Raw genomic sequence first — 17,410 nt, forward strand, 5'->3', positions numbered from 1 at the left:
CTCTAATCCCCCGTACGCGCTGTCGTCATGTTTCGCGATCCGGTCCTGCGGCGGTCCGTCGATGATGGGGACGAGCATTCGCGAGGAGAAAGAAAGCCGCCAGGGCACCAAGGGGAACCTACGCCAGCAGCTTACCACAGATCGCCGACACAAGCAGGCCAACCATACCAACACCATTCGCCAAACACACCAGCGCCCTTGCCTCTCCACCAAAACCTGCACCATCCTCATCAACACCCTCACCCTCCACAACACTCTCCCAACACCACCGAGCTGCCGCCCATCAGCACGGCCCTCTATTCTCGCGACACGTCCCGATACTACGACCCGACTTCTGACAATGGAGAGCGAGGTGTAGCCAGGGACCCGGCGCGTTACGATACCACTACTCAATACCCTGCACAGGTGCGTCTCTCATCATGATATTCCCACCATCCCCCCTACCCCCAATATATATTACTTCATCATCGCCATCGTCCACATTCAGGGACACGCGGCTAACAACATCAACCCTCCCTTAGACTCGATCGGCACAATCCCCCTACGAGAAGGTCTATCAGTCGCCCGTCACGACATCCTACGCGCATCACTCGCCGCTGCAGCGACCCCATTCGCAACACCAGCACGTCGGCGGCATGGAGGCCATGTCTCACTCTCCCGTGTCGCCCTCGGTCTATCAGTCGATGAACCGAGGCGCTGTACAGCCGCCGCCAGACTACGCCAGGAGGCCGTCCTTCAAGGAAGAGGTAAGTGAACTCGCGACGCAGAACGCTCCACCACTCTAGCTCACCACTACAATAGGCACCGCCACCAACGCAAACGCGTGCTGACCCCATGTCGCTCTCGAGTATAATGTCCTCTGGCGCTGACAACGAACCTCCTCCCAAGCCACAACCACTCCCCCCTGTCGCTGCCGACCCGTATCAGACTTCAAAACCTGTACATGCTTCTCACTTCGTCAAGCAAGAAGCAATGGCGTCTCCCGCGCCTGTTGACCTACCTCACCAAGAGAATGGTTATGCCCCACAAGGATTCGACGCTATGCCGCCGGTCGGTAGCTTACAACCTCCACTGCAGTCTGCAACTCGCGAGTTACCTGCGCCAGACGAAGCCGAGATTGAGGCTGCCCTAGCACATATCGAGACCAAGCAAATGAGTGACATTGACGAATCGGCCGCCCCACGCGATCTCGAGGATTATAAGCAAAGGAGCCAAAAGCGTGTTCTAGAAGTCGGAGTCGTGGAGGCCAACAAGCGCAAGAAGCGACGAACTGCTTTCTTAACACGTTACCAGGACGTGTCTGCTGCCCACCGCGACTATGCCAAGCACTCTTACAACGTCGAGCACGAAGGCGACGCATGGCAGCAGGTTCAGAGCCAAGAGATTGCTGAAGAGAAAGAGCGCAAAAAGGATATGCAGCGCAAGCGAAGGCGAGAAAAGACCATACAGAATGAGGAGGCTAAGCGCGCTGAAGCCCTCGCAAAGGCAGGCCAGGCTGAGAACGAGGAGGAGAAGGAACGACACCTGCTCGCTGCACAGAAGGCCGAGCGCAAGGCCAAGACAACCACTCAGCTTCTGCAAGGTAATGCCCCTAGCAAGGACATCCGTGAGGTCACTCCACATGGACCGAATATGGAGGGAGGCACTATGAGTTCCTTCCAGGCTTCTGATGACCTCGCGGGTGGAAAGCGCAAGGGCAACCGCGGCACCGGGCGTCTTAAGAAGAGCAAAGAGCAAAAGCAGGCTGAGAAGGATGCTGCCGCAGCGGGTCAAGCCGCTATAGACCGTGGAGACGATCTTCCCATGATCGCACCGCGCGAAGAGGCGCGCCTTGATTCCCTACGCGGCCGCAGCTACACAGAAGATTTGGGTCCCGTCGTTCTGACTTCATACGACTCGTCTGTATACCGCAACCTTTACCACCAGATTGTCAAAGACCTGGCCCGCAAGGATGTTCCCAAGGTTGTCCGCATCAAGGAGAACTCGCTGTCGACGAAGCAGTCGAACCTCCGGAAGACCGCTCAACTGGCTGCTAAGGAGGCCCGCCGATGGCAGATGCGCACCAACAAGAACCAGAAGGATACGCAAGCTAGGGCCAAGCGAGGCATGCGCGAGATGCTTGCTTTCTGGAAGAGGAACGAACGTGATGAGCGTGAATCACGAAAGAACGCCGAGCGTCAAGAGTTGGAGAACGCGAAGAAGGCTGAGGCTGATCGTGAAGCAAACCGACAGAAGCGGAAGTTGAACTTCCTCATCTCACAAACTGAGCTCTACTCTCATTTCATCGGCAAGAAAGCCAGGACCGATGAGATTGAGCGTTCCACCGATGACGCCGACGCTGCTGCAGCTGATCCGCAGGCTTCAGCCAAACCTAGTATTGATGTTGGCGAAATGTCAGCAGAAGGAGGCGCCAAGGTCACCAACTTTGAGGATCTCGACTTCGACAACGAGGATGAGAGCGCACTCAATGCGGCCGCCATGGCGAACGCCCAACATGCTATCCAACAAGCGCAAGACCGTGCCCGCGCCTTCAACAAGTCTGGCGACGATGAAGAGGATGGCGAGATGAACTTCCAAAACCCCTCTGGTCTGCAGAACAAGGAAGACTGGATCCCGCAACCAGGCCTTCTAAACTGTACGCTCAAGGAGTACCAATTGAAGGGTCTCAACTGGCTGGTCAACTTGTACGAGCAGGGTATCAACGGTATTCTTGCTGATGAAATGGGTCTGGGAAAGACAGTCCAATCGATATCGGTTATGGCCTACCTCGCTGAGAGGTACAACATCTGGGGACCCTTCCTTGTCATCGCCCCCGCATCGACACTACACAACTGGCAACAGGAAATCACGAGGTTCGTCCCGGATCTGAACGTCATTCCGTACTGGGGTACCGCCAAGGACCGAAAGATCCTCCGTAAACTCTGGGACAGGAAGCACGTTACATACACCCGCGACTCGCCCTTCCACGTTGTTGTCTCGTCATACCAATTGGTTGTTCAGGATGCACAATACTTCCAGAAGATGCGTTGGCAGTACATGATTCTTGACGAGGCTCAAGCCATCAAATCGTCTCAGAGTTCCCGATGGAAGAGTTTGCTCGGCTTCCATTCTCGTAATCGGTTGCTACTGACGGGTACACCTATTCAGAACAACATGCAGGAACTTTGGGCTCTTCTCCATTTCATCATGCCTAGCTTGTTCGACTCTCACGACGAGTTTAGTGAGTGGTTCTCCAAGGATATTGAGAGCCACGCACAGAGTAATACCAAGCTCAATGAGGATCAACTGCGGCGACTACACATGATCTTGAAACCATTCATGTTGCGTCGTGTCAAGAAGCATGTTCAAAAGGAGCTTGGAGACAAGATCGAGCTGGACGTCTATTGCGACTTGACATATCGACAGCGTGCTTACTACGCCAACCTTCGAGCGAAGATCAACATTATGGATTTGGTCGAGAAGGCAGTTGGAGACGAGCAGGATAGTGCAACTCTTATGAACTTGGTCATGCAGTTCAGGAAGGTGTGCAATCACCCTGATTTATTTGAGCGAGCCGATACCTGGTCACCATTCTCTTTCGCCTCCTTCGCCGAGACCGCATCTTTCCTACGGGAAGGCCAGAATGTCAGGGTCGGATACTCAACACGAAACTTGATTGAGTATCCTTTGCCACGATTTGTGGGCCGTGAGGGTGGTCGATTGGAGCTTGCTGGACCGGATAACCAAAAGGCTGGTTTCAAAGGACGCTACCTTGATAACCTGATGAACGTATGGAGCCCAGACAATATCGCCCAATCTGCCAGAGAAGCTGGAGCATTTTCCTGGCTCCGCTTTTCCGACTTGTCGGCTACTGAAGCCTCAAGGGTCGCCAAGAGTGGTCTCTTCCAACGAGCTCTCGCTGCCGAGCAAAAGCCAAACAAGGTCGGCCGCTTCAACGTATTCTACGACAACGACAACGGCGAATGGGAACCAAAGCATTCGATGTTCAACATTGTCGATCGCCAGGATCGTGCACCTTTGGCTGAAATCACTGCCGAGGGACACATGCATGGCCTCTTCAATGTTGCCCGAGCAGCCTTCGAAAAGACAGGCTTAAATGTCATCGAGCCCTGTGCCAAGCCCAAGGCATCTGCGCCTCCAGTTGAGCTGTACTGCGCTAGTCAAGGTGTCATTGCAGAGACACGAAACCTTTTCTTCAATGCTCCTATCCGTTCCGCGCTCTACGGTGTCTCGGAAGCGACCGAGCATGCTCTGCTGGAAACCAAGAAGGAGAGCACTGCTTTAACTGTCAGCAACAGACTTCCACCACCCACAAATGAGCGGACACGATTCACTCACATTGAAGCACCGTCAATGTCACGCTTCGTTACCGACTCTGGCAAGTTGGCTCAGCTTGATGCGCTATTGAAAGAGTTGAAGGCAAATGATCATCGTGTGTTGCTATACTTCCAGATGACTAGGATGATGGATTTGATGGAGGAGTACCTGACTTACAGGAATTACAAGTACTGCCGTCTTGATGGATCCACCAAGCTGGAGGACCGTCGTGATACAGTTGCTGATTTCCAGAGCGATCGGTCTATTTTCGTCTTCCTCCTATCGACTCGCGCTGGTGGTCTCGGTATTAACCTGACATCGGCCGACACGGTCATCTTCTACGACTCGGATTGGAATCCTACTATCGATTCGCAAGCTATGGACCGTGCTCATCGTCTCGGACAAACACGACAAGTCACAGTCTACAGGCTCATCACACGCGGTACTATCGAAGAACGTATCCGCAAGCGTGCCCTTCAGAAGGAAGAAGTGCAGCGCGTCGTTATCTCCGGAGGCGGCGGCGCTGGAGTCGACTTCAACACCCGCTCCAGGGAAAACAGGACCAAGGACATGGCAATGTGGCTCGTCGACGATGACCAGGCTGCCGAGATTGAGAAGAAGGAGGCGGAGTTGGCCGAGCAAGAGAAGAATGCGCCACCAGGCAAGAAGCGCAGCAAGAAGAAGCAACGGGCTGAGGCTAACCTCGACGACATGTACCATGAGGGTGAGTGATGATGACGAAATATGATTTAACACATGTACTGACTGTTGCCAGGCGAAGGACACTTTGACGAGAGTGCAAAGGCGAGTGGTGCTGCTACACCCATCCCGCCCACCGAAGCCCCTGCAGGCGGCAAGCGCAAGAAGGGTGGGCTAAGCAAAAAGGCGAAGACAGCTAAGCAGCGTCTTGCTGTGGCTGATGGAGAGGTATAATTTTCTGTAACACCACGACAACATATTTCTTTACATGCCTATAATTCGATACGGAGGCGGTAGCGGGAGTAGCATTATTGACGCGATGCTTGATCATGTTGGTTTCTTTGTAGGGTGTAGGCTTCTCGCGTGTGTACATTATCCGTCTTTCTCTATGCGCTAGGGTTGATCACTTGGAGGCTAGTAATTACGAGGCCTCTCTGCATAGATTCGGGAGTTGAAAAATTCAAGAGAACACGTTACATCCATGTCACAGGCGGTTGGTTGGTCGTGCTACGATCGCAGCTGCCATAACTGAGAACAGCAATAGCAGGATGACCTGAGATTTTGACACTCGGTGCAATTGACCCTAGGAGTCAGCAGCTAAATCTCCGCTGACAAGCATACCCTCCCAAAACTCCGCCATGTCATCAACTTCAGAAGGTTTACACACTACGTGTATGCGCCCAGTACGCGTAAACACCAAGATTACCACTACAGTACTGTCGCAGGTCGCACCAATCTGAGGATGCGGAAGGGCCACTAACGCTGCGTCCGCCGTATGTAGTAATCGGGCGACAGGTGCGACGAGCGAGATATTTTGCCCGAGAGGTGGGCGGAGCAGAGCCGGGTGTGTCGGCATTACAAAAGCAATGCCCAAACGACGATGACGATCAATACGTCCTGGAACGTGGTTGGGAGAGTTTGCCAAGGCCGTGTCCACAATACATGGACATTGCAGCATCATGGACATGTTCAGTGTTGCGTACTCTTGGTAAACATGTCGACTCTGACGGGACCGAAAGCAGTATCGCTACCGCATCGAGGCCTAAAATTAACCTCGTAGATTTGGCTGACAGCGTGGCGCTAAAAAACGATTGATTGGCCTGGAGACTGGGGCTGGTTGCCGTCGGGCACGTACCTAACCAACGAACCCTGCATCGCCTTCGCCCCCTTCAGCATTCGTCTTGGCGTTAGAGGATCCCTTTCGGATAGCATCTCACTCGCGTCTTTCGTCGTGTACCCCTTTGGTCCTACCCGCCTCGCTCGCCTTTCTTGTCCTCTTCGGTAGCGCTTTCGCAACCGCATCTTCATCGTCCGGTTTCTCTGTTGTTGTTGTCTCTGGTCGCTGCAACCACGTTCGCTGCTGAAGCTACACCGGACTATCTGCCTGCACCGCCGCACCCTCCCCCCGGCCCACCCGCTACCGTGCAACAACACCATCAGCCCGCGCCTTTCTCATCTCTCGTCTCCGCCCGCACCCCCAGCTCGCACCTTCCCACTGGCATGAAGGCATAGTCTATACGAGCCCGCCCATCCACTGTCGCTCGTTACATTCGTAATCCAACATCGCATACCATGGGTACGTCAAACCCCGGACACCGCCTAGACCCTTGACACATCGCATGTCGACGGCATTACAACCTACCCGAAATGGCACGCGTCAGGGACTGACAGACACGCAGTTGAGAAGCGCCCCTCAATCGAGGGTCTCGTCGACAATGTTGACCCGCGAGAATCCCACGAGCTAGAAGAGCTGCCCACTTTCGAGAAACCCTTGACCGAGCCAACGCCAGTACCGCTCAAGGAGAAACTGATAACGTGTTTTTGGATTGCGCTAAATACGCTCTCAACCTTGGGCTTGATTTTCCTGAGCAAGCGGTATGGCAGCACATATGTCGAACTGGTGGGACTTTGCTGACAGCCGGATAGAGTGTTCAGCGACAAGCAGCTAAAAGGATGCCAACTCATGGTCGTAATGTGGCATTTCACAGCCACCGGCCTTGTCCTCTTCATCTCGACCCTCCGACCATTCCATGCCTTCAAGGCCGTACGCCTGAATGTCTGGAACATGCTACCCGTCTGCGGCTTCTTCGCCGGATACGTCGTGCTTGGCAACCTTAGCTTGACCTTCAACTCGATCGGTTTCTACCAGCTCTCCAAAGTTATGACCACCCCGACCGTTGTCCTCATCAACTTCGTCCTCTTCCGAAAGCAGGTTACACGATACATGTTGGCTGCAATTCTGGCAACATGCATTGGTGTCTCGTTTACCATTAATGAGGCGGCCAAGACCCAACTTTTCGGTGTCATCGTCGCGACACTGGCATTCTGCAGCACTGCTCTATACCAAATCTGGATCGGCAAGAAGATTGAAGACTTCGCTGTCTCCCCACCACAACTCCTGCTCAACCAAGCGCCAATCTCCGTCTGCCTCCTCATCCCCTTCGTCCCCTTCTTCGACACCATCCCGAACCTTTCAACTGTACCCACCGACATCCTTTGGAGTGTATGCGCCTCCGGTATCATGGCTTCCATGTACAACTTGAGCCAGTTCTTGATCATTGGCCGCACAAGCGCACTCACGTTCAACATCGTCAGCCATCTGAAGACTATCATGATTCTGAGCATAGGGTGGTACAGCGAGGGCAAGATATTGAGTGGAAGGGAGTGGTTCGGTGTTCTCCTTGCGCTTGGCGGTGGATGGGTGTACTCGCATCTTGCGCTCAAGGCGAAGAAGCAGGGTGGAAAGTAAGACGCAGAAAGAGGCTACTGGACCCGCGCGTGCGTGGGCGGGTTTCATAGAATCATACAATGAGCGTTGGGCAGATTTGAGAAGGGGTTTAAGGATTTCTTTCCATTTTGATTGCGTTTGGCTACGCATTTCCTTTGGGTTGGGCTTGACAGCAATGTGTAGAACGGCGGCAGGCGAGCGGCTACGGCTTTTCCACAAAACAACTTGATGACGATAGATTGGCACGGTTCAGACACCAAGCGCTGTTCTTTCTTCACTTTCTAGGGGTCCAGCAGCCGGGAGTTTGGAAACCTGTCTCTTATGCTTCAAGCATTTTTCCTTTTACTCTTATACTTGGGTCCTTTCTTCATGTCTATCGATACGGCGCTATATACTCCAATGACATAATTCTGAAACTCCAACAGCATGCGGAAATCAAGTGGTTTTGAGACTGAAGGGAAGTAGGGTGTGTGTGCCTTGTCTTTCGTTTGGCGAGATAATGTCGTATGCCTCGTATAAAAGTGCATTGCATCGCATTGCACATCACTACGCAGGTCTACCGTTCTACTCACCAACATTCTTACAAAACCCCCCACTCCCCCAATGGCGACGATCGGATATAACCACAGCCTCAGCCACACACAGTTTCATCTGATTCAGATTACAGATTTGCAACCCCATAATAATGTTCTTCGCACCTTCTCCCGCTTTAACCGGTCCCAGCACACCGACATGAGCAGTTTTTTTTCGGCCCGAGATTGAACCACGTGATGCTCTTGCACAGCCTCCTCGCTTCTTGACCTCCTTGTAATCAACTCAGCCCTGTGCGCGCGCTCGATGACTTCCTATCTGGGAGGGTGCGGTCGACGATCAGGTGTGCCTTATCCGAGCCGGCGAATGAAAATGACACGAGTTGGAACAGCACAAATGCGATACAAGCATTAAATCGGGTAGTGGTAGAACGCTTCTGTGGGCTGTGATTCAGGCCGCCGGTCACGGTGTAGGCTTAGTCTGACGATTAGGCGGAGCGGTGCTGGAAGTAAAGTGGATTGCGATTAGACCCCTCGCTCCACCAGTCCTGAATCAGCCTGTTAGAGCGTCTGATAGCCAGAGAGGTGTGACGATTGTGGATGCTGTGTATGGGGGGCCTAATGACTTGTGCCTAGTTGTGCGTATCTCGTAAGGCAGACTTTGTTATAGTAGATGACATGCGCGTGATAGGTAAGATAAAGAACCGTGGTAAGTATATAGGGTCTTTGATCTCCCGTGGTCCCAGTAGTCGTATATCATCAACATCAACATCATCATCATTGTCGTCGTCTTCACGAAACCAACTCATATCAACGCTTTCGTATATTACAAGATATCCTGCGTATTCGACACGCATACGCATACGCATTTCCGACTTTACGATATCTAGAAATCTACACCCTTCGAATCTATATCTCATACAACTCCGTTTCTCTCAAACACACGCTATCAACGACATACCGTAACAACCCACAACACAACGTGGCCATACGTCTTTTATCTACCACATCCTGACAGCGTCCTAATACACTTACCAACAACCGTCAACATGGGCTGCGGCATGTCCAAACCCCCTTCTCAATACCCCCCTCCCATGCGCCAAACAAAACGCAACAAACGGCGACGCGGTGGTGGTACATATGGTGGAGATTACGGCGCGTATGCAGCAGGATACGGAGGAAGCGGTGGTGGATTTTTTAGTGGCGGAGATGGCGGCGGTGGAGGTGGATGTGGAGGTGGCGATGGAGGAGGCGGTGGCGGTGGCGGTGGTGGTTGTTAAGGGAAGAGGGTAGAGATTGGGTGAGTAGTTTTGTAATAGTGGGCTGGGGATAGGCGTTTTGGACATACCATTGAGGAGTTTGTTTCTATGCAATAGGTTTGGGATGGGAGTTTTGTGGCTAGGTAGACTTTGATGGTACCGGTTTGACTTCTCAAATGAACAGGCTTTCGAAACACTTCTCCTATGCGCATCTTTGAACACATTGTGTCTAGGGTGTGTGATCTACTTCCGTAAGCACATGCATGAACACGTGTTATCTGTGAGACGCTATCGTCAGGAACATGCAAATATATGCTATATCTTTCCTCTTGCCCGCTGCTCAGTAGTCCCGCGAGCGGATACTCTTCAGATGCTGAAAAATTGCCTATGCGATAGTAAAGTTGATCAAAAGAGTGCTTAACACTGGACTAAAGTGTGTTATGAGTCCCGAAATGATATTCAAATGAACATAACGTCTATCTGAGACGAGCTACATCTCCCATGTTTCGTTCTTAGAGAGAGGGAGAGAGAAGCATCACTGATAATGCGAATGCGCAAGACCAACATGCACTCAATCATTCAATCCAGATACCCATCTCCTAGTTCACATCCTCGTCTACGTAATCCTCCTCTTGTCCGTCATAGTACTCCAACTCGTCGTCGATATCGTCCGATAACGCCCTATTCGATTTTTTGTACTTCCTGTCTCTTGCTATCTTTGCTTGTCTCAAGTTAATCGCTGTGCTTGACTCCAGGTCTTGTTCAATATCTTCCGCTAGCGCTCTGCTGGAATCGGTCTGTTGCCGTTTGTTTGCGCCTCTGCCGGTTCTCCAACTACTAGTTTTGCTAGCAGCAGCAGCAGCAGCACCCTTGGTTGTCAATTGTTCTTGCTTGAATTTCTCTCGGTCCTCTTTGTTCTTAGCAACGACCCTCCTCCATTGCTTCATGGCACGTATGGCGAACGACAAACGCTCAGAGTGTGATCTTGGTAATCGATGCCGCGTAACCCTGATACTATCGTACACAAGACCCCAGCGATAATCAATTAGTACTTGGCGCCGAGATCGGGAACTATCGTACACAAGATTCCAGGAATGTTCGGTTTGTACTTCGCGTGGAGATCGGGAAGGTGGTTCTTGGATACTCTTCGCTGTCCAGCTAGAGCTGTCATCTTTGTTCTCCACCGAGTCATCAGATTCTATCTGTCCAAGTACGGGTTCAATTTCTGGAACCTGGGTATCTGACGTAGCCGCAAGTTCAGAAATATTTTCGCGCATTCCTGGTAAGCTTCTCAAGTAAGACAAAGCACGATCGTGTAGGTCGTTTGGTGGACCCCCACCCGGGCCTACCGATCCGATACCTCGAGCAGCCGGTAATTGCGCTTTTGCCAAAGCATGTATCTCGAGCACTCTTTCTCTGCCCAGGTTGGTCAATGCCCATGATCCATGATCCTCAGAAGTAATGAAATGTTTGGCCAACAATCTCATAATCAAGGGGAAGAAAGCCACTCCGGAAGACCTAAGGTCAGACATAATCTCATCAGGAGATTCTCCACCGTTCATGCGTACCAAGATCTGGTCAGCTAGAACATCCGTGTGGATGTCGCCTGACTCGGCTAACCGTTCCTCTGGCTTATGTACAGTGGATTCGTTGATCTGTTCCGAGATAACCCATGTGTTGTTATCGACAGTGTTGTGCACGCGCTCCTGTGCAGCAAGCTCATGTAATAAGCCATTGGCTAGTTCCGTGTCAATGTTAATTTCAGAAGCAATAATATCGGTGTTCTGCCCTATATAGGAGCCAGGCCGGGTCTTGAAATCGTTGGCAAGATAATCGAGGATCTGTACGCGCAGCTTTTGCCTTCTCAAAAACTGCCTCCATTCAGCAGATACGACACCCGAGCTGGATTCAGTATTGTTCGTGGCGTGCGCGGTAGATTGTGGATCGGTTTCCTCTTGATTGCGGTGTTTAGCATCGATCTCATCTTTGATGTCGCGCAATCTTTGGTTCCATTGAGGGTATGAGTCTGCGTTAATGGCTTCTCCAGAATCCCCAGTTTGTGCTGCTGGAGCTACTGTCGAAGCTGAATCTGTAACTCCCTCAATATCAGGCGTGGCAGACTGCGGGTCGGTTCTTTCCTCACTGATGTGTTTGTCGTACTCATCTTCTATCTCCCGCAATCTTTTTTGCCATAGAGAGTATGGATCTGTATCAGGAGCTTCTCCAGAGTCTTCAGTTTGTGGGGCCGACTCCACTGAATCTTTCGCTTCGTGAACCTCAGACACAAGCGGAAAGTGCCTCGTCTGATAGTTACGGCTGATGGCCTGTCGAAGAATGTCGAACAGTGCGACGCCAGTTGTAGCTCCACCGCTGCGAAAGTGCCAAATTCTTGTTGACCGCCGTTTTGCTAATCTATTGTCTGTCCCGAAAGACACCGTGTTGAAACCGGTCTCAATTGCATTCGTGGACGCCGTTGTGAGGTCTATCGACTCGTGTGGAGAACCTTCAGGAGAAGTGTCTTCAAGATATATATCGATCTTGCTCTTATGGACATGGACAAAGGAGTAAACCCAATCATTGCGCGCGTCAACAAAGAACTTGGCCCGGATTACTGTACGTCGCTCTGTAGCCGATGCCGAATCTGTTGCTTCTTCAACTTGCGGCGACACGTTTCTCCTCCGCTTTGGGCGACTACGGTTGACAGCTCGTTGAAGGAGTTCGAAAAGAGCGATTGAATCAACAGCTTCAACGCTGCGAAACTGCCATATCTCCTTTATATCTCTTGCTGCGTCCCCCCACCAAAACGACACGGTCCTTGCGTCTTCACGAAGTATATTGAAGTTTGGATCTGTGAGATCTATTGACTGGTACGGAGAATATCCAGAGAATCCTTCGTGTCGGTCAAGAACAAAATTTTCATACAATTCGAGCTTGTTCTTGTGGACTCTGACCCAAGTGTCCACCCTGCTTATGAACGGAGGAAGAACGTCGACCCGTATCAACGCAGGTGGCTCGGTAGCCGATTCAGATACGTTCGTATCTTCATTTACTGAACCGTGTGTGGTGTCGTCGTCCCCAGATCGGTCCTCGAGTTCCGCCGTTTGGGACTTGGTGACTTGGACAAATGGATCTCCTTTGAGGTTTCCCGTATGCATGCTCTGCGCAATAGTCGAAAGCAAAAGCATGGCGCCAGGCAAACGATCCATCGGTACCTTCAATTTGACCCGGTCACTCTTCTTGTCCGCTTTGCTGTAAACGTTCGCATCGTCAGACATTTCCATGCGCTGTGAGATTGCCTGGGCGAGAGAGAAACCCTGTTGACAGAGTTCATGGCGTCTTTCGAACAAACCATCGCTACATATATTGCAGTCATTGACGTGTGATTCAAATTGTGTCAATGCATATTCCTCGTCGTTGTGCATGGAACGGGATGTTGCCGGTGATTTGCTGAATCTGACGCTGCGAGAGGCTTCTTCCACGGAGTCAGATGAGGCGTCAGGATGTTTAGCGAGTGGATTCGATGAGGACAGAATTTCTCGGGTCTCCGCAGTTTGTTCAGTTGACGCTGGAAGTGAAGCATCTCTTGCATCTCTTCCTCGCATGGAAAGTTCCTGCACTTCTCTCTCAATTTCTCTTGTTATGGAACCATCTGTGTTCGTCGCTGCTTGATGTTCAGCTGGAGCTTGCCCTTCGCGTTGCGGTTCCTCTGGGGCATTGCCCTTTGTTGGCGGAAAGTAGACTGGCAGAAGGCTTTTGTAGATGAACTCGTCGCTTGAAGAAAATACCACGAAGATGATCTTGTCGAGACCATGACCCGGTTCTGCAGATTCGAGAAACCGCTTGACTTCCTCCATGGCTAATGATGCGCAGTCGCGCCGCGGGTAGTTGAGCATACCGGTCCCGATGCTGGGTATCGCGACAGAAGTCGCCTTCATTAGCACGGCAGTATGTAGGATTTCCCGGTAGACGTTTCTCAGGACACTCTTAGTGTCTTTCCTGAACTGTCCGGGTGGAATGACATGGAGAATGTGCTTGGCTGGTAGGAGGTATCCAGGAGTTAATTTGACGTCGCCTTCTTCGCATCTCCCGAAGAATTTTACTTGGTCACGTAGTTCAGATCCGCCTTTCTTGAAGACGCTACGATCCAGGGTGCCCATGCCGGAAAAGGAAACATCCGTCGAGTTGACCATAACATCGACTCCGAGCCTGGTTATATCCTCTCTCAACAGGCAAACCGCATAATTGAAAGGAGTAGATGGCTGCGCCATCGTGGGCTTAGCCTCAAGGTTTCCGAGTAGATATAGCCTGGCCACGGACGGTATTTGATCAACCGGGATGGTTTGTCGGTTGTTTGGGGCAGAGCGTTCAGACTCGCGCACGTGTATGACCTCGTCTAGATGATCGCGGATACCTTCCACATCTTGGCCTTTCTGCTTGACACCATAGCTCTCCAAGACTTGTCGTGCTCTTGCCATCGCATCGGGTTCTCTCATGTCACGTGTTATAACGTCGTCCAAGCTATTCGCAAACATCCAGCAATAGTCGAAGAGAGTCGAAAGATCGAATCCATGCTTGACGTGCATGTCGGTGTTGGTCTCATCCCAAAGAGACTGCGTCTCTTTAGCGAATCCCATCTCTTTTGCTCGTTCAGCGATCTCCGAGATACTAGCACAGGCGGTCAGAACGACAGAGCACAGTAAGTTAAGATCTCCTAGACTCCGCTTGAGCTCTTTCGACCCCAGAAGGTAATTACGAATTGAAGTCAATGCAGAGTCGACCCTCCGGATGTCGTGAGCACATGCGGTACTCTGTGATCTAAAAATGTACGTGTCGGACATGTCAATCAATGTCTTTTGAAGTTGCGAACGTGCTTCTAGTATCTGAGCAGCTAGTGCAGCGCGATTTGCTGACCAGTTTGAAGTGCGCGCCCTATCCAGGTCTCCATGCGTTGGTGGGAAGAATACCGGTAAGAAGTCTGTATACGCCTTCTCATCAATTGCCGCTCTGACGCAGAAAATGATTCGCTCGGGACGATGTTCAGGGTGTACATCTAAATACTCTCGGATCTCCTGCAGTGCTATACGTGCAGCGACACGTGGTGGAAAGTTACAGCCTCCAGTACCAAGGCAAGGAAAGGCGATCGTTTTGAATTCATAGCTAGCAGCCATCTTCAAGGCACTACGATAGCACTCACTCAAAACGTTGAATTGACCGACGCCTTTGGAGCCAGTATAAGTTGGCGCTGCAGCATGAATCACCCACGAACTGGGAAGAGCGTGTCCGTGAGTGAGCTCAGCCTGGCCCACTTTGACTCTAGCTTTTGATCTTGCCTCTTTTCTGAGACCTGAACCGCCAGCTTTAAAGATGGCGTGATGCAAAGAATCTGGAGCAGGTGGGGTCTTGAAATTACCTGGAGCATTGTTAACAATAGCATCCACTCTCAGTCTTGTCAGGTCGTAATGACAAAACGAAATCATCTGGTTATAAGTGTCGTTCGGTGCAAAGCTTTGATCGCGCTGCAACAGCCGCCGAGACTGGTAAAGCGAGCGCAATGTGGGTATTTCGGCTGTCGATATGATTGCCGGTTTGCTTGATTCATGATCTTCTTCGTCATACAATTCAGACTCAGAGGAAAGAATATCTGCATGTTCAGTGGTCTGCGTGTCCGCTGTTGACTGTCGGTTGAATACGTTGTCTTTTCCTATGGCAAAAGTATCGTTAGTATGCTAGTCCGGTAGGAAGCTTTCGTAGTCGCTATTTGGTCATCAACTTACTACTTGTACCACTGGTCCTGCTGAACTTCCATTTGCTCGTGTCCTTTTTGCTTTGAAACTCAATGTTGGGGAAGCGTTGAGCATCGAAAACCGTCAGCGCCTCCTCACCAATCCAATCATCAGCAAAGGTTATCAAGCCAGTCCAGGAACCATAGCGTCGATAGAACCGAACGGATAAAGCCCCTGGCAACGTCAAGATGTGTTGTCTGAATGCTTCCTGCTCCTCTAAGTGTTTCTTGTGTGAAGGTAATATATCTTCGTCGAGCTGCTGATCGTCGGGTTGCTCATCTTCCGAGTCATCCGTATCGTCCACTTGACCTGAGATCATTGCTACCCGATTTTGGCTCTCGTCGGGAAGCTGCTGCAAGCTCTCTACGGACAGTAAACCTTGGCCAGGCTCGGCCACATGAAGGGACTCAGAGGATTGTTTGAACTCCAAAGCGTCTTCGGGTGCAACTATATCATTGCTTGTATCCGTGCGCACCGATCCTGGTAAAGATTGAGAGTTGGAGCTCCCACGGCTTGCAACGCTGCTTGCGCCATCCGAGTCGTCCTCCCTGCTGTGAGGCAGCGCAAAGGTAGCAAAGCGCTCCAGATGATTTGCAATGTGGTTCTGCAGATCGCCAAGGCCTTCAGTATCTGCAGGCGCATAGCAAATCGGACACTTGGTGCGTGTGTCCACCGCTGTTGTCTCCCCAATCTTGGCAATGATCGCTATCTGATTTCCGGGAAAGCTGCCATTATGGTCTTGCCTAAGATGGTTCTCTAGACCAGAAAGGGAGCTATACAAGGCTGTTGCGTGTTCTGGGCACCGCCATAGTTTACGATGAGTCGCTTCATGCTCGGCCCACTCCCGACGACTACGGAAGAGCTGTTCAGAGCTCTCACAGTCCTGGTACGTACATATATATGGCTGCAGATCTTGTAGCAGATGCGTCTTCCAAGCTCGTCCCTTGCCATATCTTGCGGGACAGACAACCCAACAATAAGGACATTCGAAGTCTTTGTCGCCGTTGGCGGCTTTCGGTGGAGGTGGTAAATCGATTCCTTTTCCGTGAAGATCCCTTACTGTTTGAGCGTAGCTTGTCACCGACTTGGTGTCGACAATGTCATCTAGAGACTGATGATGATGTGTCGCTTCTGTGCCTGACAGGAGAGTCTTGCCAGTCTTCTGGCTTGGTGTTGGTCTTAAAGTGGTGATCATTGGAATCGTTGGACGAGCTTCGAGATTGTCATTACGGACCGGAATAGGCGCTTCATGCGAAGCAGATATGCCACGTTCGGGTGCCTCTTCAGAAACTGCAGAAGCACCAAGTTTGTCACGGTGTCGCTTCCAATACTTGAAATGTCGCCTGCGTAACGTGATGGATGAGCTCAGCCGCTCGATTAAGAATTCTTGCTCTTTTTGATCATCCGCAGGATGCGACTGTCGTAGCTGCGAAAGTAGTTCTTGAACATGCTTTCTGTCTAGCTCAGCATAAGCACCGAGAATGTCCACTCCGGTTTCTGGATCCTTCGGCATATATGAGGAAGCTTTGAGTGATCTTGAGCGTATGCTCGGCGTTCTGATGCGTACGCTAAGCTTGTAAAGGTTATCGATGATGTCGACCACCTCTTCAAACCTCATCTTCAACTCGTTCTTGGGCTCATCGCTATCACTATCGTCTTCCTCACTGAAGAACCCATCATCGTTTTCATCTTCCTCAACCTCGTTCGTCGATGTTTGTGCCTCATAAGGCGGACGAGCTCCGGATACAACGGCATACGTCTCATTGAGGTTGTGCTCGAGCTCGTTCAAAAGCTTGAGCGCACTGCTGAGCAGATTTGGGGAGTCGCGCAGTCTGTAATCGAGCGAGCTGTGGCCTTTCTGCAGCGCCCCCAGATTACCAGCCCATACCCTGAATCTTCCGATCTCGTCCTCGAGTGCATCACCATCTAGACCTTCCGTCCACTTGCCGTCGCTTGCAGCGAGAGTGTCGGTCAAAATTTGGAAAGCGCGTACGTTAGCAGCTGTTGCGAGCCTAAGGGTCGACATTATGAGCGGTTGGCATGCCGAGGACGCAAGCGAGCGGGGACGTGGCGGCTCCGACAGGCCTCGAACAT

General features: G+C 51.4%; 3 protein-coding genes across 3 annotated transcripts; 2 read left to right on the top strand and 1 right to left on the bottom strand.

Annotated features, from left to right (window-relative positions):
• Positions 1-27: 27 nt before the first annotated feature.
• ALTATR162_LOCUS11922 (uncharacterized protein) lies at positions 28-5,250 on the top strand (the record flags this gene model as incomplete). The annotated part of the gene is made up of 4 exons (XM_043319566.1): positions 28-405; positions 522-746; positions 802-5,041; positions 5,093-5,250. 4 exons carry the CDS (start codon positions 28-30, stop codon positions 5,248-5,250), a joined length of 5,001 nt encoding a protein of 1,666 aa, XP_043175501.1.
• A 1,338-nt stretch (positions 5,251-6,588) lies between these two features.
• Positions 6,589-7,765, top strand: ALTATR162_LOCUS11923 (uncharacterized protein; the record flags this gene model as incomplete). Its single annotated transcript, XM_043319567.1, has 3 exons — positions 6,589-6,592; positions 6,696-6,891; positions 6,943-7,765. 3 exons carry the CDS (start codon positions 6,589-6,591, stop codon positions 7,763-7,765), a joined length of 1,023 nt encoding a protein of 340 aa, XP_043175502.1.
• A 2,367-nt stretch (positions 7,766-10,132) lies between these two features.
• On the bottom strand, positions 10,133-17,342 carry ALTATR162_LOCUS11924 (uncharacterized protein; the record flags this gene model as incomplete). Its single annotated transcript, XM_043319568.1, has 2 exons — positions 10,133-15,234; positions 15,308-17,342. 2 exons carry the CDS (start codon positions 17,340-17,342, stop codon positions 10,133-10,135), a joined length of 7,137 nt encoding a protein of 2,378 aa, XP_043175503.1.
• Positions 17,343-17,410: the final 68 nt, after the last annotated feature.

This window comes from Alternaria atra (genome assembly GCF_907166805.1).
Source record: "Alternaria atra isolate CS162 genome assembly, contig: 37, whole genome shotgun sequence".
Lineage (NCBI taxonomy): Eukaryota > Fungi > Ascomycota > Dothideomycetes > Pleosporales > Pleosporaceae > Alternaria > Alternaria atra.